This window comes from Excalfactoria chinensis, chromosome 8 (assembly GCF_039878825.1).
Source record: "Excalfactoria chinensis isolate bCotChi1 chromosome 8, bCotChi1.hap2, whole genome shotgun sequence".
In the NCBI taxonomy this organism is placed as follows: Eukaryota; Metazoa; Chordata; class Aves; order Galliformes; family Phasianidae; genus Excalfactoria; species Excalfactoria chinensis.
The window spans coordinates 25,499,322-25,522,684 of NC_092832.1; the positions used below are offsets into that span (position 1 = coordinate 25,499,322).

The following is a 23,363-nucleotide window of genomic DNA, read 5'->3' on the forward strand; positions in this document are numbered from 1 at the left end:
CATTATTCCTTAATTTCGGGTTTCTGGAAACCAGCTGTATCTCTCTTTAGAAAATACCTCGCATATTTATGGTGCGATCTGACTGTTTTGTAATGAAAATAATATTGTGGGATTACACAAAGAGACCTGCTGATTAAATAACAATAATACCTTGAGCACCTTGAAAACATCTTCTGATATTCAATTAAGAAACAATAACCCAGTGAACTTTAACCTGTAGACCATATTCAGACCTTCTACATAAAAGTAATTGCATCAGTCATGATTTTCTCAAGCTACAACACAAGCTCTTGATTGGTCGATCAACGTCTGAGACTCCTTTTTGCAGCATTAATTGGGAAGGCAGACAATACTCTCCCTGTAAACTAGATTTTAGGACGAAGGTTAGTTGCCTTTGTACACGTTTACTCATTGAAATCGGAATGTTTGCTTAATAATTCAAAACAAATAGCATTAGACAACAAGTCCTAATCCTGATGCCTCCTCTGCCAGAGTAAATTAGGAGAAAATTAGGTGAAACTTCATTTGATCAGTGTAGAAAGACTTGTTTAAAATTTCTTTGAGATCAGAATTAGGCTTTAGCAATTCAAGCCTTTTCTTCTGGTTCTTTTACTGGGATCTAAAAGAATATGTAAATCGCATTATGAATTTTCTTCCCAATTAAAGCAGTCATCAGGATGTGTAAAGACGGTTTTCACATTTTACTTGCTATGACTGTATTGCATCATATCTGTACATTATATCAAATGTGTTCTTGGGCAGTGCTGAGTGTTCATTAGTCGGTATCCTGATCTGCTTGACTCAGCGTGGTCTCATGAGACTGGTCCCCGACTTTTTCTAGGGGAAAAGAAACCATCCTCAGGAGCCAAAGTGAGTTTTTGTGTGCTGACGTAACTCCTGCAGGGCTAGACTTGGGTTGGAAGCAAAGATTCAACAATATCCTAAAGTACCCGCCTAGCTTTGTCAGCTCATCTTTCTTTGTCAGCCTGGATAAGCATGTGCTTTAGTCAAGCACAGGAATAAAAAGAAGCTCATGCTGTCACTGCTTTGCTGAGTCAGGGCTGCCTTGGCTACCCAGGTGTCTTAATTTATACCCAGAATTTCAGTGAATGGGCTCCGGTAGTTTGTTATAACGTGAGTAAAAATTCTCTCATCCTCATTTTGAACACCTGCTCTCCTACCAAAACGTGACTGTCACACAAAGCTGTAGTGATAACTAGATCACATACAGCAATTTCCACATCCTATCTTTGGGATATTTAGCAAAAGTATCACTGTGCACATTTTCCAGTAAAGTGCTGTATGAGAAGTAAATCTTGCAAGCTTTCAAGATGTTTAATCATCTTTTCAGTAAAGGAGCTCTTTAGTGCTCACATCTGCATATGTAATTGCTTGACTTTACCTATATTTTTCTCACTCAGAGTGAAGTAGCACAAGCAAATTGATGTGGTTTTGCATTTTGACCTTTGTTAATAGGTGCAGAATGTTTCCTTTCCATATTTTGTCAATCCTGATAGCACCCAGCCGTTCTTCATTGGCTTGTCAAGCTTCTTTATCATGATTCTCTTGTTCTCTTCTTGCACTGTTATCTCTGCTCAGCAAAACCTGCAGTCTTAGGCCTGGATTTTGCAATCTGAGCCGTACAGGCAAATCTTTAAACTTTCATGGAGTTCCACTGAACTGCAAATTCAGAGACCAACCATCCATCAGAATGAGTTCAAGATACAGCTCTTAGCCAAGGGCATCGCTTCTGTGGGTACCAACACATTATAAATGATTGGCTAAATGAGTCCCTGATTTCCTAACGTTTATAAGTAAACAACAAGTGGCAGCATTGTGAAATCCGCCTTTCATTTGTGAAATGTTTATTTTCAGCACTGGAGGATGAAAATCTAACCACTCTAGTTAGCTGCTGCTGTTTAATGATTGCTATTACGTGAACGCAGATAAGAAATGTTCCTACAGAAATAAGCAGGCATTTTTGGTATACTCAGCAAAATCAGATGTTATGAATAATAGGAGTTACCAGGTCCAAGCTAACTTAATCAATTTTTCTCATACACAGGGGGACCCTGAGATGTAAAGTGTATTGAAAGCCGTTATGCTGCATTTTCATGTCTGGTTTTGCCTGGGCTTGCTAAATTCAGGCTGGGGGGGAGGAGGGGGTTAGCCACACTACAGTTTTTACTGAATGATTACAAAAGGCTTTAGGCTTTCCCTTTAAAAATAAGCCATCGGTCTTACCTTAGCTGGGATTTATTTCCACCTATTTAAATCTCACCTTCACTCATCGTGTGCTAGGAACCTGCCTGAGAGATGCAGGTGGAAGTGGACACCGGAGCAGATCCAGCATGGTACATGGTGAAAAAAAACCCAACACGTGACAGATGTTCATAGTACTGCTGAATGCACTTCTGGAAGTTGCTCAGATACCGTCATGATGAGCACAGTGTGAGAAGTTACATAGCATAGGCTGGCTTCCCTGTGAAGGGCTCTGCGGAGTAGTAAGCGTCCTGGCCCCCATCCAGCAAGGCACTTAAGCATATGCTTAATTTTAGGCACATGAGTGGTTTCAGTGAAGACCTAAGAGAATTATTTTTAATTCACAGATCATTTAATTCAATAGGCAGGTCTGCTGCAGCATATGAAAAGTAGGTCTTCATATTAAAAATACTTGGGAAATTGTCAATGAGCAAACATTGTGTAGGGCCAGCAACCGTCTCTAAAAAGCAGAATGATGCAGTCATCACCTTTATTGCAGCAAAATACAAAGCAGATGAGGCAAAGGCATTTACAATTATCCGAGAGCTCTTTCTAAGTGGAAAATAAGGAAAAAATAAAAGCTTGTAGGAACGTTTTCCCGTTTGAAGTAGAGAAAAAATTTATTCTCTTGCTGTAAATAAAAACCTTGTTTGCAGATTGAGGAATTTGTTTGTGTTGAATTTCAGCATCAATTTCAATATTTTATAGTACATTTATCTACAGCTGGAGCATGACAGATTTGTGTATATTTATATGTTTGTGTACATAATACATATGTATATACACATACACAAGGATGCCCAGAGATATACATATACACAGTCTGAGAACTCATCATTATTGCTGAAGTTAAAAAAAAAAAACAACACGTGCCTGATGCAGAAACTTGTCTCAAGTCTGTTAGCTCAGCAACTGCGTTCATCTGGCACTGAGGAGCCTCTCGGAAGCAGGGCAGGGTCTGTCTGCCAGGGTGCGGATTTGCCGGAGGCTGGGAGAGCCACTGACCTCCCCCAGGGCCTCCCCGAGCCTTTCCCTGACCCCAACCCTTTGCCCTGTGCGGTCCCGCATGCAAAGTGCCTTCCTCGTGCTTCGTGTTCTGCAAGAGGAAACGGCAGTGAGATTCGTTTCTTTGGAAACAGCACCAAAAGAAAGGCGAAGAGCAAACTCGCATTAATCCTCAGGCTCAGCTTGGTCTGAGGAGGTGGGCAGGTATTGCTGCGTGGTGCAATGTACTGAACGTAGGGAAATCCTGGTGCATCTGAAAAACAATTAACAATGGAGCAGATGGTGCCCCTGCAAAACATTCAATAATATATGTGCGCTTGTTGTGGAATCAGTGACTCTAAGTAGGACAATCTTAAAAGGTACGCCACTTATCCCGCGGGCAAGCAGGACTTTACAGTCCTTTTAATAATCTCTTTATCCTGCGATTTCTCCTCTGACCCCGATTTCAAAAGCAGGAGGTCAGCCTGGCCCCGCCGCAGCCTCTCATCAAGGTCCAGCGACGCCCCGCGTGAACCACCGCAGCCCACTCACACGCCTACCCTGGGCAGCAGCCTGGAAGCTGCTCCTTTTGTCATTGATCATAGCCGTGAAAATTAAATGAACATTTGGTGGTAGACATGTTTTCAGAGAAGAAGGAAAATAGTGTTATGCAAAGTGTAATAACATTTTGATACCAAGCGTAGAAGCATTCCTTGCACAGGGGGGGTGAGCGTGGATGGGTGCACCCCGGTTCCTAAAGGCAGTTCCGAGTTCCAGCTTAATGCTTTTCCCGTGCATAGATTTGTTTTCTTTTTTCTAATGAAAGCTCGTTCTAAACGTTGGGTTTTCTTGATGGGAAGGCACTCGTTTAATTTTTTTCACCAGCCTCGTTTTTAAGATTTCCCCAGTGGAACCTCAGAAAATGAAGAGTACATCTTTAAATCTTGTTTTGTTTGAATGAATGGGTAGATAATCCTGATCAGATGTTTCTTTAGAGAATAATGTTTAAAACGATTATGGAACTTAGCTGTCCTGTCTGTTTCCTAGGTACAGTATTTTCATTTCTATTGTGAAGTCATTAGGGGTCATCCGAGGTAACCGTTTATTAAAATAGTCCTCTTTTGTTTCAGATTTCCTGTTGAGATGCTTTAACATGTAAAAATCTCCCTGCTGATGTGTCATGTTAGCTTTCCTAACCTCTAGATAGAAACCACAAAGCAGCCTACGTAGCTGTATGACTAGTTACCCACCTACATAAACAATAATTACTGCTAAGTGGGAAATTAGATGTCACATTTTAAGTGTAAATGCAAGCAAAGTATTTGAGAATACTGTCATTAAATGCTTGAAGCTAATCGCGGTTCTCTCACTCTGTTTGTTTTGTAGGACATTTGGGCTTCCAGGACAGTTTTGTCACATCAGGTGTTTTCAGTGTGACCGAGCTAGTAAGAGTCTCACAAAGTAAGTATCATCTGGTGGCTGTTTCGTGCGGTTTCTGCAATCCCAGGTTCTTTATCACGTCTCTTCCCCAGTTCAGAAACAGTGTCAAAAACTGTGAGTCCCTCCCCACTGCTTCTCTCTGGGGGACCCTGTTTATGTGCTACATCCTTTAATGTTGGAAAATGAAAGCTTGTAGATCAAGAAGGAAATTGATATTAAACAAAAAAAAAGTGCTGCAAACTTGCATGTGCAAGTTGACGAGCTGAGCTGATACTCAGCTGAAAATGGGCGGCCGCTGTGTGAGGGTGCAGAGATAGGGCTGTGCAGGTCAGCCTGCTGGTGGATCTCCTACGTGATCCAAAGTCTGTTTTCACCAAACCCAATCATTTGTGTGCTTCAACCAGCAATTTTTTCGTGCCACTTCTCCACATAGTGTTCATCCGTTCCATGTACACCTGGAAATTAATGAACTTGTAACTAATGCCAACTACTTCACCATCTGAAGATGTGGGATTTCAGTTGCTCAGGGGCGCAGCTCTTTAAGTTCTTGCATTTTCCCTTAACTGTATGGAATTCTGTCTTGTAGAAGGGTTTGTTTTTTGACCTTTAAAGAATGCTAATGCCCCCAGCATGAATGACACACTGCAGCATGATCATTACAGGCTTGTCGATATTCACTAACAACAGTGAATTAAGAGTACCTGTCACCACCTTGTTCCATTGATCAAAGGCGCATTGATTGTATTTTGCTATGACATAATCCAGATGGTCCAAGGAGAGAGCATGGACAACCTCTGATATGCTGAAGCAGGGCTGTAGGTACCAGTGCTCTGGGGATCTTCTCTGCAGCCATGCAGGAGTATTACATTCCCACCGTTGCCACAGCTCTAGGAATACCACTCAACTGCGTGTCCCTTTTGTACCGTAGGTTTGTAACCAATCCATTCAGTACAGCCAGTGATAAAAATGATTCTCCTGGATAGCAGGAATATGTGAACATATAGCTCTGAACGTAAAGATTCTGGGGCTGGAAACTAACTGGCACAACCCCAGCAAAGAAGCTGTGGTTTTGAGTCAGAACACTGGCTTTCTGTAAGGATTTTCCTGTTTTATTTCCTCTTTTGGAAAGGCTTGCACTCCCTTGTAAATTGGCTTTGTAGTCAGAAATAGGAAGCTGCAAGAAAAGCACAAACAGTGGGAGATATGTGGGTGTGAGAGGTATATGGACAGGAGAGAGAGGCAGATTAAAATTTGAAGCTATTTCTTCTGAGTTCCCTTCCCTGAGAACTGGTGGGAGTTTTGTTACAAGGACAAAGTCAGGAGGACTCAGAAGTTTGTAAACAGTTCACTTACTTACCGAAGTGCTTAAACAGGGACTTTGACATCTAACTTGCTGTGCTACATGTACTACCTTGCTGGTAGCTGCAGCCATGGTGGACAAAGCCATGTTCTCTCCAGTCTCTGAATGCCTCCCTGTCATGTCATGTTACTCCAGTGCGACAGCACGAGGCTTTTCAAGCCCAGAGGCTTCTCCCTCCCCCCCTGCAAGGCATCCCACTTCACCACAATCTTATCTTCACCGTAGGAGCACTACACAGCAGAACTGCCTCTGGACTCTGTCAGCCATGCTTCATGTGTGCAGGGGACAGGGCTGCTAGTGAACTGCACTGCTTCAGGACTTACAGCCGTACAGCCGTCCCAGTCCCAACCCCCCCGCGAATTTGGCACTGACCTCATGAGAGTCATGTTTCCTGCTTATTAGTTTTCCAAGATATTTTATTGTAACTAAACTAAAACATCATGCATCAAAAATCCTAGCATTCAACGTCTTTTGCAAACAAAGTATGAGCTGCGTCTGAGACATTCCCTCTGCTTTCCATTGAAATGTACCACCTCCAAAGCGCAGGGCGACTGCAAACAGAGAGAGCAGGATGGGCATGAGCTTCATCTAAAATAAAAAGGGGTGATGGTAGTCAAAATAAAAAGATCCAGCTCTTTGTCTGCCCCAGGCATGGGCGTTTGCGCTCTTTTTCATGGGCTCTTCAATAATCCTGGGAGGTCAAGACCTATGTTTTATACCCTGTCCACAAGCCAGCACCTCTACCAAAAATAGTGTCCCCAAAGCATATCGGGATAGCACTTCAGAACTGACTCGGAGGGAAGAATGCCAGCAACTGATTTAGCTGCAGTGCTTTTGATAGCACCCTGGATTTTCCTTGGAGATGCCCCAGACATGTACTGACCAGCCGTAACCTTGTTTACTTAGTGAGGTCTGAGAAGTCCACAGACTGACATACCATGGCTACCCAGTAGGATTCATTTAGTGTAGAGTCTAGCAACAAATTCCCAGCGAAGTCAGTATGAATTTGCATGCTAATATTCAAAGAATAATTTAACATAATGGAGCAACAAAGTAATTGCTGCATATTTGCCTAAATTGGCATGTAAGGGCTTTTAAAGAGTGTGCTTTTCAATATAACTCTTGCTGGGTGGTTTATGTATTCCCATGTCTTCATTTGAGACCAGTTCATGAGTCATGCTGGGGAGCTCAGCTTATGAGCAGCCATTATCCAGACCCACCGGCAGCTATTAAGTCTGTAGTTTGAGCAGTCAAAATGTCCTCGGTCCATTCCCCTGGCTTTTACTTTGAAAAAAGTCCTTACATCTTTAAAACCATCTTGGCTAGGGAAGCAACCTGCCTGTCCATAAGCAGCCCCCATGTTTAGTCTCCGCTGCCTTCTCATGTGCTCCTTCTCTGCTTTCCAGAGGTCATCTTTGTGTGTGCCTGTTGCCATTATCCTTTCCATGCTTGCTTTTGATAATATAATGATAGAAATATGTGATTTCCCATGGTTTTAACTGGCTTGTGACTTGCTGCTGATATCTGAAGTTACTCTTAGGAAATACTGTTGGGAGCAATTTGTGTTCCAGGTTTATTTAAAGTTCTCAGAGTTGAGCATGGCACAGAGTCTCAAGTAGTAGCCAGTTGTATCAGTCATGCAAATCTAAGGAATTAATTAATCAAGCGAAAGGTCAGCTGTTACCATTGTCTATCTTATCTATCAGTTCTGATCGTCACACTTTCTGTGGGCTATTGAACCAGTCTAGACTGCTTTGGTAACAGAAGCCTGCTTTCTTCAGTCCTGGAGGTGGAGATTTTCTTTCGACATGCTACCCAGCTACTGAATCTTGCAAAGCCCCGTAGAATAGAGAAAGTAGATCATTCATGTTCACCTGAAAAGCAGCTCATTCTCTCTCGATCCGATCTGCTGTGGATGCTGCAGACCAAGCTGTCTTACATTATTAGTACATAGAAGGTGTGAGCAGCTTTGGAGGTGGTGTCGGTCCACCCCAGATACCCTTCATATAGTGGAGGAATTCGTTCTCCCATCTCTAGAGAGGCTGACACCAACATTCTCAGAAGCAGAAGAGTTGAAGATATTCAACTTTGTGGACTGAGCAGCCTGTTGACCAAGCAAACCCTGTGTGCCCCGAGTAGGAAAATACCTGCATGGGAAGGCCCTCTGTGAGAGATACCGGCTGGGAACTTGGTTGCTGCTATTGGCTTATGGTCCCATTGGGTGGGAGCCCATGCTTGGCAGAGGCTGGGGGGCAGAGGCAAGGTTAGTCACGGTTAGACTGAGTCTGCACCATGTGCTCTTGTGCAGAGAGCTGCTGGGAAGATCTCCTCTCTTGGAGGTCCTTCAGACAGCCAGATAAACTGCGTTGCCCAGGATGTGAAGAAAGATTTAGGATTTATGAACATTCGCTAGAGCCAAATGAAACATATTTGTTTTGTGCTGTGTTATTTGTCAAAATGACATCATTCCTCATGCTGATAAACAAGGGAATTCTCACTGCACCCTGGACTGAAAATGCCACGCTTTGAGTTTTAAGGCGTTAGCTGCGAGCAGTGAAGAGCTGCAAGGAGCATGTGGGGTGACTCCTAGTCCCTGTAATGAGCCAGGGAAACCACAAGCACACAAGCATACATACAAGTTGCTCACCACTTCTGTATAAACACAGAAATGGTTCCGCTAATTATCCTTGGAAGTTATGCTAATTCCGCAGGTAAGAGGTGATTTTGTGGCCAAGGCATTTGGAGGAGCCGGGGATCCTGCAGCACCGAGGCTGCTGGCACAGTGAGCGCCAGGCTCGAGGCAGCCGCGCTGTGGTTGGCGGCTGCTGCAGCGGAGCTGAGCATTCATGGAGCGCTGAGCCAGGCCCTGGCAGGCAGCAGGAGGCAGAGATCTCCCCGGCTGGGTGCTGCTGGCAGGGGCTGAAGCTGGTCTCACTGCCACACGGGTACACGTGAGAAGTGAAAGTAAATTGCTGCCACTCCCAGCACGGAGCGTGGGTGCAGCGGAGGAAACACGACTTCCTCCCACCTCTCATCAAGAGGCCAGGCATAGCCAAAACAAATTGTGGGGAATGTTCTGCCAGCCCCACCGCGAGGTGCGCGGTCTGGGCCAGGCAGGTCTGTAAGGACACTGCTGCCTTCCTGCAGCCTGGGAGGGGAGAAACTTTCCTGTGCAGAGATCCCAGCGCTGAGTGCGTGAGGGATAAAGCAGCTCTCTCCCAACAGCAGCCTGTATGTTTTCTGCTATACTAAGCATTGCGCTAGTGAAGGTTGTTAAAGAAGTCAGCAGCACGAAAATTAACATTTAAAAAAGATACTCTATATTCCTTAGCGAAGCGCTGCTATCCCAAATATTCTATTTGAGCTTGGCTATGAGAAGAAGAAAAAAAAGATTATAATAAAAAATAGACTGCAGGCATAGAGTGAACAGTTGCCGTGACCTTGCCTTTTGTATGCCATTACACAATTCAATGGCAGTCCACTCAAACCTTGCTCTCGATCAATATCCTATTAAAGCAGCACAAAAAGTCTCTATAAACTTAGTGGTTAGCTATGTTTATAAATGGAACTCAGCATAATTAGATGGTCAATAGCGGGCTGTACTTGTAATTTTAAAATGAACATCACACATTTCATATCTGTTGTATTCAGCGCAGCCTCTTTGTATCTAACGGTACGGTGTGTAGGAGACAATGCCTTGCAAAAAAAAAAAGGGAAAACAGATCCCCTTTCCTCTCTGCATCAGCAGCGCTGTGTTTCCCTTTGTTTATGGAGTCACAACACAGGAAAAAGTTTATTAGTCAAATGTCATGTTTCTCCTGTTTAACCTTAAACACATTATCACTTCGCTGCAGTGTTACACGTGTAATGATCTTAGTCATATCCCAGCCCTTCATAAAAATAAATACGTAAAGATGGAAAAGAGAGAAGCTAAATATTAACATGACTAAAAGAGAGTGCCATGTTCCAAGGAAGACAAATGCCAGCCTGGCTGGTTTTATTTAGTGGGTTTCCTGTTCTCTAATTTAATAAATTTTTCAAAATAAATATTCCAATTGAGTTAAGTCAGAGGGCTTTTTGTTAATTTCTCTGTTATTTTTCTTGACGTTTTGGGCGAAGATCTGAGCTAACAAGCTGGCAGCGAGGGAAGGGCTGACAGCAGGGGGGAACGGCAGCCTGGGACTGGGATTGGCCCCTGCAAAACCCCCACATGCTGACCTATGGGGCGAGCCAGGCCTGCCCCCAACACGGGGCCTTCCTGTGGGGCCAGCGGCCTCCCCAGCCCTGTACCCATCTGTGATGCAAGGGAAGAGGGGTCCTTCCTCCAGCAGCCCTGCCAGGACGCGGTCATGGAGGTGGAGAGCATTGTTTGGACTTGCGACTGAACCTTCGTATATCTTTTCCTGTTTGGGAGATGTTCCTGAGCTATCAGGAGGTCGCTTTGCTGCAGTGTTTGTCAGGACAGAGGGCAGCGTGTTTTTAGTGGCGGAGCAGCAGTGAGCAGAGCAGGCCCTGCTGCCTGCTGAAGTCCAGTGCAAGAGGCCCATGGTGCTACCCAGCTCCAGGGCTGGAGCCGAGACACAGAGCTCACAGCTTTCAGCCCTTGGCCCTCCAGCACTAAAACCTCTGCAGAGGAGCATGCAGGTCACACGCTGGCTCTTGCACGAGGCAGCATTGTTCAGCCCTTGATAAAGAAAGCATCCTTCTTCATACTTGCTACTTTGTGCATTAGCAACACTCTGGTTCTACCCTGCATCTCTTCTGGAGGTACATCTCACTTCTCTTTAGGACCAGTGCAAGAGACTGAGCAGAAATATCCAGGATTTGGGGAGAGAGGGTTAACAGAGGGAGGTGAGAAGAAGCACAGAAGCATTATGCAGATAGTATTTTTTCTTCCGTATCTATTCGGAATGCAGCTGCTTCCTACGTCTTGCAATGGTTAGGAATGTCACCGTGTCTCTGAAAAAAAACAGCACCTTGATTTGGTGTTTCCCTTCCTCTGTCTGGGAAAGAAAGTCTGCTTAACCTGAAGTTGGGCTTTGGTAGGCAGAGGGTGCAGAGGAACCGAGCAGCGAAGGGTTTGCAGAGCAGAAATCTGTTTGGCAAGGAAGTTGCTGAAAACTGTAGAGTAGATGCTGCAGAGAGTACCTTTATGATTGATTTCCATTCAAGTCAGACTGACTGCAGTGTGGTCATTTTTCTAACCCATAACTGCTCACACTGCAGCAGTCTGCTATCTGCAGGGTGTCTGAATTATAGCAGTCCATGTCCGTGCTACCTTTTACACAAATTACTTACACTGGTTTCTTTTTCCATGCAAATTCATCAGTTTTACAGCCTCTTGTAGCTGCTGTCAGGAAACTGTTGCAGAAAGCACAAATTGATAAAACGAGTTAATTTTACTGCGCTTAATTTTTCTTTCTTTTTGTTAACACACCCTCTCATATACCCGTTATACGGGAAGCGTATGATAGTTAAGGGAAGATAACAAAGGGTTTGAGTGTTCTTGTCATAAATTACTTCCCAACTCCGTTCCTTTTAATGGTCATTCCAGATTTTTTCAAGTTTTAATAGCGTTGTGTATTTTCCATCTCATGCTTTTAAAAGTCCATGGCTATCCAGGCTGTTCCCTTTCTGTCTCAATGACGTTCTTAAGAGATCCTTGCCAAACAACAACTAATTGTCTTGTGGGGATGATGAGGCAGCTGCAAAACTACATTATTCCTCTGTCAAATCTGACATTGTGAGCTCCTTAAGTCTTGGGGTGAAATACTGGCCCCATTACAGTCAATGGCAGCACTCCCAGAAGGCCTGCGTTTCAGCCCAGACATGTTTGCTGGGTGATACGAGCTATCCTGTCTTCATTTCCTCACTCCTGCCCCGTCGGAGTGAAAGATTTTTTCGTCTTTGAAAACAGGCCAGGTTCTCAGACCAAAGATTAAACTTGGCTCAGCATCTTTGTGTGGCATTGAGACTGCTTCGCCTTTGTTGCTGTGAATCGGGGCTCTCAGACAATACGTTCCAGGCCAAACTTGTGCTTTTTATTGTGCGCTATGTCCTTTTTTCAGATGTCTCTGAAATGTGAGAGAAAATCATGATCTGTAATTGTCAGCTTCCCAAGTTGCTTTGTCCTGCAAATAGCACTGGGACAGCAATAGCAGCTATGGGACCGCATGCCGTACAGTTGCATTTTTTTGTGAAATGCATTATCCATTGACTTTAACATTAGACTCCTCTGTTCCCAGAAGATTACAGCACGTGGGGTTCATAGGCTTGTGCTTGAAAACTTTAGAGTGTGTAGGAGCTCGTAATATTTTAATGGAAAACCAAGGCTTTAGGACATGGAAATGAAAGGCGTTCATATCCCTTACAATAAAACTTAGGTGCTGGGTAATTTAGTGAGAGGTGAACAGTGGAAGGTAGTCACCGGATAATGTTTCTTTTGAGGCAAATGTCTCTTGCTTTGATTTAGCTGGAGGAGAGACCAGAGCAAAACTCAGCTGCTCGCAGGCAGAAGAGGACTTGGGTTTCTCATCTGCATTTGTGCTTTCTCCGGGGAGATTTGTAACCTCTTTGCTTGGGGATGTACATCACGTACACTCCAGAGGTCCTGAGGTGTGTATTTCCCTGCCTGTACTGCTTACAGATTATGCCAAGCACACTACAGGGATGATGCAGCCTACTCGTAACTGTACTAATAAATGCGGTGTTGTCCTAAAACAAAAGCAACAAGTTTCATTAAACGCTAGAGTTATATTAATAGAAAAGCAACGCTCAAAGAAGCTGAATAGAAGTGCTGTTGTAATTGTGTGTGTTTTTCTTAAAGAAAGGGCATCATTGGAGGAATGTAAGAAAGAGTCTGTGTCATGGAACATTGTATTCTGGATAAAATTTACATTTTCTTGATTGCAATGCCTGTTTCCATTAGCATTTCTTAATTTCCACATCCCACCTGTTCTCATTGTGAAAATAAACACACACATGAGGAAGGAGAAAATGATTTTGAAGTGCAATTCATGCCATATTCACTTGAGTTACTGACTGTGCTTTCTTTTGTTTTCCCAGCACCAATAGCTGCAGGAACAGGCCCTAATTTCTCCCTCTCCGATTTGGAAAGTTCTTCGTACTACAGCATGAGCCCAGGAGCAATGAGGAGGTCTTTACCTAGCACATCCTCTACCAGGTAATTTAATCTCCGCCTACTGCCTAGCTGCTTGGAAACCCAAGCAAACAGCATTACTCATCTGGGAAAGTAACCATTAAATTATTTGACAAGTTGTTTGGTGGCCTCAGGATGGGAAGCTGCTTCAGATTCATGGAGCCGAATGTTCACCTGGATTGTTGCTGAAGTTCTTTTTGTGTATACAGGCTTTGAAGGAAGTCAGTTGTGTTGCCCTGTGTAACCTCTGGCTCCTGTGTTGGTGTACTGAGAGAAGCTCTGCTGGAATTGTTGATGTTTTACTGATGGCAGAAGAGAATTGGGAGCATATTGAGATGTGTCACTTTGTCCCGGCAGGACAGCCTTAAGATAGACTTATATGCATCCATGATCTTAAAGTGTTGTCTCTGAGACCAACATAGGCTTAGGGCCTTACCCTATAACGTGTTCAGATTTTCAAATTGCATTTAGAAATCTGTGACTCAGTTATTTGAAAATGGTGAATGGTTAACGCTGACGACTGCCGAGCCTCACTGCGGTTTTAGCTTAGATGCCACCTACCAGACAAGGATATTTTTCATTTTTTACCCTATCCTTTTACTTTAACCACCCATGAGATGAGATTTATAAACAAGCTCAGTCACTCTAGTAGTCTTGAACACTATTAAAGAACCAGATTGATTTTTTTTTCCCCCACAGCCAAAACAGATCACTTATTTCAAAGACATGACAAGAAAGTCTAACTGCAGCCCAGGGTTGTTTTACATTTTTATCTCAGTCGGCTGTGCCACCAGCTTTGCAGTAAGCAAGTACACGTGTAGAAAGGCTCTGTAGTTTGAATACGGACGTTGTTTTTGTTTTCTATAAAGAAAAGCTTTGGAGGGACGCTCTTAGCCATAGCTTCTCACATCTTGGAGCGATGGCAAGAACGTTTTCCATCTTGCACTTAGTGTACGTTATGAAGCATGGTGACTAAAATTTCCATTACACATCAGTTAAAAACTTTATTCTCCTTCTTCTTCGCATATAAACTCTGCACCCACCCTATGCTGAGTGCTCATCACCAGCACCGTTCTCAGGTAGTTTGATGGTGACTCCCAAACAAAGATGTGGGGTTATTAGTGTTACTTAAGAGCGCCGCTGTTGCTCTTCTGTTCTTCTGCAAATAGCTAGCAGTGATAAGGACCTAATTATAAGCAGCACGGGTAGTTAATAACTTGGTAATATGTTTGTTTTCCTCTCATTAGGCTGTTCCCAGGAAGAAAAAAAGTATATTTCTTAAATACACAGACTCAGTGGAATTATCAGGCGGTAATTATATTGTATGCACACAGTTTCCCCTACTGACACATAACAATTCTCTAACTTAAGGAACGGCCAAACCTACATTCCATGCATACCACAAGAACTGTCCTTCCTGTTTCTCACCAACTGGTACCTGTGCAGAGCTTGGGGTGAAGAGCTGTGCGGAGGCTGCACGTTTTAGACCAGTAGAAATTGGAAGATTTTATGTCTTTTAAATATGTTCCCTCTATAGAAAGGAGCCTGTTCTTGAATGCTTTAAATCTTAATAGAATACAGATTTGGGGTAAAAAGTGAGCTGACACAGCCTTGGAAAAGTACTTAAAAGAGAAATTCTCAGTAATGTCCCCACGCAGTCTGTACAAGTCATTATAGAAAACAGAGCCAACCTGAATGTCTTTGGCTTTGGGATCCTCTCCCCACCAAACTGCTGACTCTGAGTCAGCGACCACCAGAAACCACTGAAAGGGCCCTTCTGTCCCCTGAGCCACGGGGAAGGGAGGTGTGATGTCTGACAAGGGTCAGTACTGATCAGAGTTACCTAGTGGGGCTCTTTATGCTTGGTGGCAAACACTTAGGGAGTAAAAAGCTTATGCTTGTATGATAATGTAAGCACGTGAATCACTAATGGATTTGTCCACCTTTTACTCATCTACACTTCTTAGGAGACTGAAATCTGGGTTAATTAAACAGCTACAGTTAAATGAAAGTATAAGTTTGGAGGGACCCGCAATGTGTGGTTCAGAATAAGCTGTTCAGAAAATCTGACAATTAAAATGACTTGCGTGTCATTAACATATTCATTCCAATTGCAAAAATCATGCAATAGAAATTAAATTCTTCTACTGACCTCTGTGTTCTCTGAAGAATGTCCTACTTTTTGACCTATAAAAGCCAAGATGTTAAACTGTCTCTTAAACTGTTAAATTAGCACCGGTTTTGGGGCTCGGTTTCTCCCTATGAGAGGTTGTTTGTCTCACATTGAAGCATAGCCATTGAAAATAAAGCAGATCAGAAACAAAAAGTGGATGCTTGGAGGCTGAGTGGCTGTGCAGGACTCATACCTCCCCTTCTCAGGGCCCTCAATCTGCTGTCTTTCCCATAAGCAGATTAGGCTCAAACAGTGCTAGCAATCTATGTCCCAAAAGAAGTGCCTTTGTTCCTTCCCACATACATAGTATTTAATATGCATTTTTTGCTTTTTCAGCTCTACAAAACGTATCAAGTCTGTGGAGGATGAGATGGACAGTCCTGGTGAGGAGCCGTTCTATACAAGCCAAGGGCGCTCTCCAGGAAGTGGCAGCCAGTCAAGTGGATGGCATGAAGTGGAGCCAGGTAAGCCACGGCTTTCAGGAGCCTGAAAACAGGATTGCTCAGTTTTATTATCAGAATACACTGAATGCTGAATAGAAGGTGATCTGTTATCAAAATCTTGTAGCTCCTTGTGAGAAAAGGTCAGCCTAATGAAAATGCTGTGGTGGTTTTATTGCTCCTGCAGCTGCGAATGTTTCTGTATTGTGTCACTTCTGTATTTTTTGCCAAATATCTTAAGTATTTAAATAATGTAGCAAGAGATACGCTGTCTTTGTCTGTCAAAATGTCCAGATTCGGTTCTGGGATAGCAGTGACATTCTCTTAGCAAAAAAGCAGTACCTGTCTGGGGTTTGCCCCACCTTTGTCCTGTTAAAATAAATATCCCCAAACTCATGTAAGGTAGAAGGACTTTTCGAGCACTGTACAACATTTGAGGTCACTTAGAAATGACTTTTAAGAGACTTACGATCGTCTGCAATACCATGAAGTGTGATTGGAGACGTCGTATCGCAATGATTATCACTTGGTATTAAACTCCATAAGCTTTAGGAAGCAGCTCTTCTGCCTCTTCTCAATGAGTTTTCGTGTGTGATCTTCCTTGTTGATCATCTCTTGGGTTACGTTGCATACTCCGCTGTCTGCTGGTCACTTCTCCTGTGAGATCATCTGGGTGCTTATTACTATTGCAAATCTTTTTCTGGGTCACTGCTACATATAAGGTGAAGCTGATGTCTCTGTTTTGGTTACAGCTGAATATTCAAATATTTATTGCCAATAAAAATAACAGAGGTCTTATTTGTTAGATAAACACAGGCAGTGCTTTCATCGCACGGTGTTTGAGAAGCCTCCCAGCATTGAGAATGCTCTCTAAGCAACCCAAAGGGTCTTTTGCAACACATAATGTTTTTTTCCTTCCTTGTTTTTTTGGATTTAAATTAGTATGGTTTTGGTTTGTTTTAAAACAACACGCGCTTGTCCAGGACACTGTGTATAATGAACTATACAGCACAGAAAAGTAAATTCAACCTGAACAGCATTAAAATCAGGTCTGTTGGCACTTGGCCAGCCACCTATATCCTTCATCATGTAGGAAACATACCCACAGCTTTCTCTAGAGACCCTGTCAAACAGCTGTCCTTTACTGCATGCCCAGAAAGTCACCAAATTTGGGCTATTCCAGACTGGGAGGGGACTGATTCCCGTGCCTGAGAGCCCTTGGAGGATCCCCTGCCAGCTGCCCTCTCTCCTCTAATGAGGAGGAGCCAGCTTGTGGGCCCTTATTGACTGCAGATGTGGCACTTTGGCAGGAGCAGAGGGTGGACCTGCAGGCAGACAAGTGCCAGGCTCCCTGTGACTGCCGTGCCGCCGCGGTCCCTGAGGCTCTGGTGCTTTCAGTGAGGTGCCCTGCTCCTTGGATGCTAAGGGCTGTTTCCTCCATCAGCTCCAGCCTCCAGATGATGTAAGGCAAAGCTTTACCTTGTACTAAACTACGCTGCTCATGGAGCGGCAAAAACATGAACAAAAGCTCGGCACCCATCGAAAGGAGAGATCACAACCTCTTCCACAGACACAGATGGCTAAATGCTGACTGGTTCACTGCTTCTACATCATTGTCAGACTGAAGGCTAGCTCCCCCCAAAGTTTGGGGTCCTCTTTATTAATGGCAAAAGCTCTTCATTTGTACAACAGCCAGAGGTTGGCTATTAATTTTGCTGTCACTTCTGGTGGTTTTCCCCACATGTGGTCATCACCTTGGTCTCATCCAAGTCCTGCCTAGATAGTGGCACTGCAGTGCTGAGCTGGGCAAGGAGAGAACCTAAAGCCTTACATACATGTGTGGGATCAGGGTTTGAAGCTGCACCACTACTCTTTACCCACTGGGTGCTTATCACAGAGGAGCGCAACTGCCCGTGTCCTGAGGTTCCCAGAGAAGCACGAACAAGGCAGAGAGGGCATTTCCTTCCTCATGACCTTCCTCACAACAGAAAAATCCCAGATTCTGACCAGGCTTGCCTGTAAAATGGCAGAAAATCGCCTTGCAACATAAGGAGCCAGGTACCAACTAGATGTAGCTCAGATTCATCAAGCTATCTATCACTGTCGCAGCTGAGAAGAAAAAGAGCTTTATCCTGCCTGCGTGGGATGCAGTTTAATTCTTTGTGCTATAGCCTTGGCCACACCCTGAGACTTCTGCCATGGCTTTCCAGCAGCCTCTCTGAATTCACTGCCTCGGCTTCTCTGTAAAACAGGATCACCTATGAGAGCACGGCTGGCAGGGAGACTGTCCAGAGGGCCCCAGCTCATCGGTGGTGAAGGACAAGGTGGTACTGCAGTGTCCTTTCATTCCAGAGCATCAGCAGTGTGTACCTGGTACAAGGTGCTCCCCCCACACTAACTGAGGGACACATCCTGCCCCAGTGCAGCACACAGCTCCGTGCCTTACCTCATTAACCTCACCTGCGCCTGAGGCTGATATCTGGCCTCTGTGTTTGACATGGATGCTGTGTCTCCATAAACATACAGCATTTCGTGAGTCTTCAATGGGGCATCTGCCTAGAAAATATAATGGTCATCTGAAGGCCACGCGAATGATGTTAGGATTTATGTGTTACCTGGTGGTGTGCCACCCTCCAGAAGGGGTGGAACTCCTACTCGGTCTCAGACATGTCCTTTCCAACATCTCTCTTGTCCAGAGAAAGGCCTTGCCATTTAACCTACAATCAAGAACTGTGGCTGTTTTAACATACAGTAATCGCTGAACTTCAGTGTTTAGCCTTTTCTCAGTGAAATTCTCAGAAATCTAAAAACTAAAACCATCTTTTTGTTTCCCCTGGCTTCTCTTCCATGCGGTTCTCTTTATGTTGTGTGGGGTAAGGCATATATCAATGGTGCAGAACGATGCTGGTTGTGAAGGCAGGCTGACGTTTTGTCCTGTGCTGGCAGAGCAGCGTAAGCCAGGTTTCCAAGCTCCATAATTAAACCCTGTCCTTTGGGTTACCAGCCAAACAACAGGAGGAAGAAATCAGACCAAGGAAAGGAAGCTTAGACTTGTCTGTGGGATGGCTGTTCTGGCTGGGAGGGAAAGTTCAGAGAGAGGAGCCAGCAGCCAACCTCCCAGCCCAGTAGGATTGACACCAAAGATAATAATATATCCTTTGGCTTTATTACCATTGAGTAGACTGCTTCCTCACAGGGGATTTAGATTTAGGCAGAGATAGCTCCTTGGCCTATACGCCTTGACAGGTTTATGGGAGTGAGAGGATGAATATTCTGTCTATGTGTGTTGCATTTGCTTAATTCTGAGGTGTGCACATGAGAAAAAGTGGGGACTGTAACGCACGAGCAAATGCGGAGCTCTCTGTATATCTATGCCTGTATGGAGGGAGAGGGCAGAGCTCATGGCACAGAGGGCTATGGCAGAAGGTATTGCCTGGGACAGTGAGGGGAAATGAGGCCCGCATGGTGGTTGGAGAAATGCCACACTTGAAAGAAAACATGGCACAGAAAAGAAATGGAAAAGGAGAAAACAATTTCAGACCATACAGAGGGGAAAAATATATAGGGAAAGAAAAAAGGAACAAATGCCAGGAAAATAAGGATTTGACTTCCTAGAAAGGAAATATGAAATGGAACATGTGAGCTCCTCATAGAGAGCACTCCAGGCAGAAGGTTATTTACCGCCAGCCGTGACTAGTCACTCTACATCTGTCTCCATTTTTTTCTCTTGAACAAATTCCCTTTTTGGATACTTTCTTCCTGCTTTGCTTCCCTGTGATTGCCCCTGTAAGTGGTCTTTGGAGGGCAGGCTGTATACTCAGAACATATGTGCAAACTGGCAGGAGAACAGAAGAGGACAAAACCACTCTGTGTGCTATTTAGATTAGGCAGTGGATGCTTCCCCTGTGCCTACTCTTGGGGTCTCCGCTGCGTGCAGAATCCATGCTGCACCTATTGTCCAGCCACAGTCCTTCCTCGGAGCTCTTTCTTCAGAAGGTCCCCTGGGGCTCCCAGCACCCCAACATCTGTTTCACACGGAGACCTTGCTGGGCACAGGTCCTATCTGCTTCACCCACCAGCATCGTGACCTTTCCATTCTTGGCATTTCAGACTCACAGTAATGAGCAGAGGACTCAGCCTTGTGTTTTTTACATCTAGATGCTTCTTGCAAACAAGGATATAGCACTCTCCTTATACGTCAGATGTGACAACCAAAGCAAAAACTGACATTAATTCCGTGTTCTTGTACTGTACTCCTTGAGTCTCACATCCATTTACCTGCACTCGAAAGCTCCTGGGGAGCTCTCAGGCCTAGAAAGGCTGGAGTCTGCCAGAAAAGATGAATTTCCTCTCACAACAGGAAGGCTTAGGAAGTAAAACAAAGCAGACATGTAGTAAATTACTTCTGCTTTTCAAATACCTTTTGCAGTATCCTCCTTACCATTACTTTATCTCAGCACTTTCAGTACATAACTCTTGTTAACTGAGAAGAAGGGCAAGAGAGGTAAGGATGATTTTAGTAGGAAAATAAGGCAACATCATCCTAGCTTTGAAGTCGGGTACAAAGCTGGCCCATTCAGCTCTGTGGCAGGTCTGATGGCAATAGGGGTGAGTCGTAATTACAGATATACCCTTTTTAATTCCATCAGAGAAGATTGAGTTTATATATATCGGCATCCTACTTACACGTTTTCTAATGCACTCTCTGATTCAGTCCAGGAGTAATGTTCTCATCGTGCTCTGCCAGTCATTTTGGAGTGCAGCATATGGACAGTGTTTGCCAATTTTACTTCCATTGTATTTCTATGGCGTCACATGGGAAAAATGTTTAAAATGCAAATTCAGAGCATCCTCTTAATTTCTTTACTTAGATCTTCCTAAGGCTTGTATTTCCACAAGTGAGTGCAGTCCCTAGAGGTCAGTAATCCCAAGAAAGGTGTTTGCACTCCTCAAGATTTCAGAGGGGACATTTAGCTCTGCTTCGGTTGCAGTCCTGCCCTGCATCCACTTCCATGCTGGGGGGAGTTCTGGTCCTCCTGCTGGCAGACGGATGGCTGTTCTCATCACACTGTGCTGTGCTCTCATGCAACTTCACCTTCAAAAACCCAGGAACCAGCTGAGTCTTTCAGCACAAAAAACCTCCAGGAATTAGTAATCACACTCACACTGCCTGCTTGAAAGACATATTTACAGTTCCAGCAGCTCATGAAGTTGATGTTATATGAACTTACAGTGAGCTAGAGTTCCCTGTTAGACTGCTGGACAGGTCTTTGATAGTAAAGATACTGTTAAAATCAGCCTCAGGATTGCTTGCTATGCCATTCAGGCTAGAACTGTTCATTCTCATGCCACCATCTATGGGACTCTCTGAAAATAATTTCTGAGCAATTTCTACGCAGCTGTAGAGCTGAGGTCTTATTTTGGAGTATTCTGCTTGCAGTGGCAGTGACCCCTAACTTACAAGTGCCATATCTCTCCCTATTGCTGGTTATAGAAGGCAACTGGTCCAAGCTGTTTCAGCTACTGCCCTCTGAAATCTGGAATGGGCTGCCTTTGTAAAAGGCTTTCAACATGCAAAAAAGCTTCTTCTCCGTATTCACAAAGGACCTTTTATCAATGCCTTGCAAGTCAGAAAGACTCATTCAAGAACAGATCAGATGAGTTTGTTCTCAAAGTCTACTGAGAGTGATATCTGGCAATACCAGAGAAGTGGTACGAGGGAGATCATAGGTTGTGTTCTTTGTGCCCTAAATGCAGTTGTCATCTGGCACCACGTAGAAAAGACAATCTGTATAGTAATGTCCCAGCATCAGCGATGCAGAGGACATCTGAGCTGTCCTCAGGCAAAAGGTCTATAGGCACATCAAAAGTCAGCATCATACACTGAGAGCTCGGAGAAGTTTGCAGTGACTGTGTTACACTACTGACAAAGGCTTAAAATACTGACTGTAGAAAGTATGAAAAATGTAAGGATAAAAAAAAAAAGAGAAAAAGAAAAAGAAAAATAATCCCTTTTTTGCTGGTGGAACATTAAACTTCAAACCTGAAGCAATCAGTATCGAATCAAATTCTGGCATTACTATTCTGTGACTTGCTGAAGTGAACAGGTTTCATTAGATCACAAGTAGGCATAGGAATTACATGGCTTACAGTTACTTCCTTAAGCTGATTTTGTTGGGTACTCATAGACCCATTTATGAAAGAAAAGCAAACAACAAGGAAAGATCTCAATTTCTTGTATCCAGAGGAGGTCTACATCCAGGATCCCAGCCAATTGCATTTACTCAGTATTTCCCAAACGTGACACTGTATGGCCCTCAAGTTCTTAGGGTGTAAAGAACAACCCTAAGACAACAACCAAGCAGTACACTCACATAGCTGTGAATGAAGATTGTACCTGCTCTGTGTAGCAGCTTCATTACACACCTTGACATTCTATCAGCAGGCAGTGGTACCGTTTTTCGTTCCTTGAACTAAATATCACAAGACAGCAACAACAGTGCACAACCAGACCAACCTCCAGCCATTGTATAGTCTGGCTTTTCTAATGGGAGGTGAGAAATAGATCCAGTTTCTCTGATCACCAGAACATTTTGGTTTACAGCAGAGAGGATATCATCAAGCTGATTTGTACCATTAAGCTGAAAAGTTACTGAATGGGAACTGCTGAGTTGCAGCCTGAACCACTGATTGAGCACCTGGGGAAAGGACCCAGTCAGCCCTGGGAGCACAGGTGAAGGCAATTCAGCAGTGGGACAGAAAGGGATGGAGCCTCCACCTCTCTTAGACCTCATTTAAGGGCTGACTGCCACTGGCAAAGGATTTCTGGCTGTAGTTCTCTCCTGTGTGGAGTTTCCCTTGCAAGCCTAAATCTTCAGAGACAGGTGAGCACTTTTCCTTTGTAGCGCCTTTTCTTTGCACTAGTCCCTTTGTTGTTACATCTCTTGTATCACTGTTCCACCATGTTGATCTTTCTGATTGTCATAGATACTAATTGGTTTTCAGCAGACAGAACTTGTTGCCTTGTAGGTTTGAGATAATTTCAACTGTTCTTCTTCTCTAAGGATAGATTCCTGAGCTTCGTTAAGCTGTGTACTGTATCTAGGACTCATTTACGTGCTTCCCCACTTGCACTCAGACCCATACTTCCCACCTCCAAAACACTACACACAATTTCCATCATTTCTCCCAGCTCTTGTAGGTTCTGCCACAGGTGAGAAGCAGAGCATGACTGGGCTCGCGTTGCCTTTCTTGCTTCCATGACTGTATGTGGAATTAAGCATGGGCTGTGTGGATGCTGCTGGTTTCAGGTGAACGGGCAGATGCCTGAAGTTAAATGTAGTATGAGAGCATGCTCCAACTATTGCAAAATATGGAGCTTTTATTAAATAATTTTGGTTCTGTGGAGTCTTATGTGTTCCCTCATCCCTGCTCTCTGCGTTACAGTATCCCATCAAAACAAAAGCTGCCCAGTGGTTTTCAAGTTTTTTCTCCATAGAGCACTAGCACTTTATCAACTTCTACTGAAACACTGTATCAGCTCCT

The 23,363-nt window shown here is 44.0% G+C and overlaps 1 protein-coding gene across 20 annotated transcripts in view; it reads left to right on the top strand.

Annotated features, from left to right (window-relative positions):
- Positions 1-23,363, top strand: part of NFIA (nuclear factor I A) — a 331,643-nt gene that overhangs the window by 238,567 nt on the left and 69,713 nt on the right. For all 20 annotated transcript variants that reach the window (XM_072343414.1, XM_072343416.1, XM_072343415.1 and 17 more), the window contains 3 exons: positions 4,633-4,707; positions 13,112-13,229; positions 15,715-15,842. In XM_072343414.1, coding sequence (XP_072199515.1) covers positions 4,633-4,707; positions 13,112-13,229; positions 15,715-15,842 — 321 coding nt within the window. The remainder of the gene's footprint in view (positions 1-4,632; positions 4,708-13,111; positions 13,230-15,714; positions 15,843-23,363) is intronic.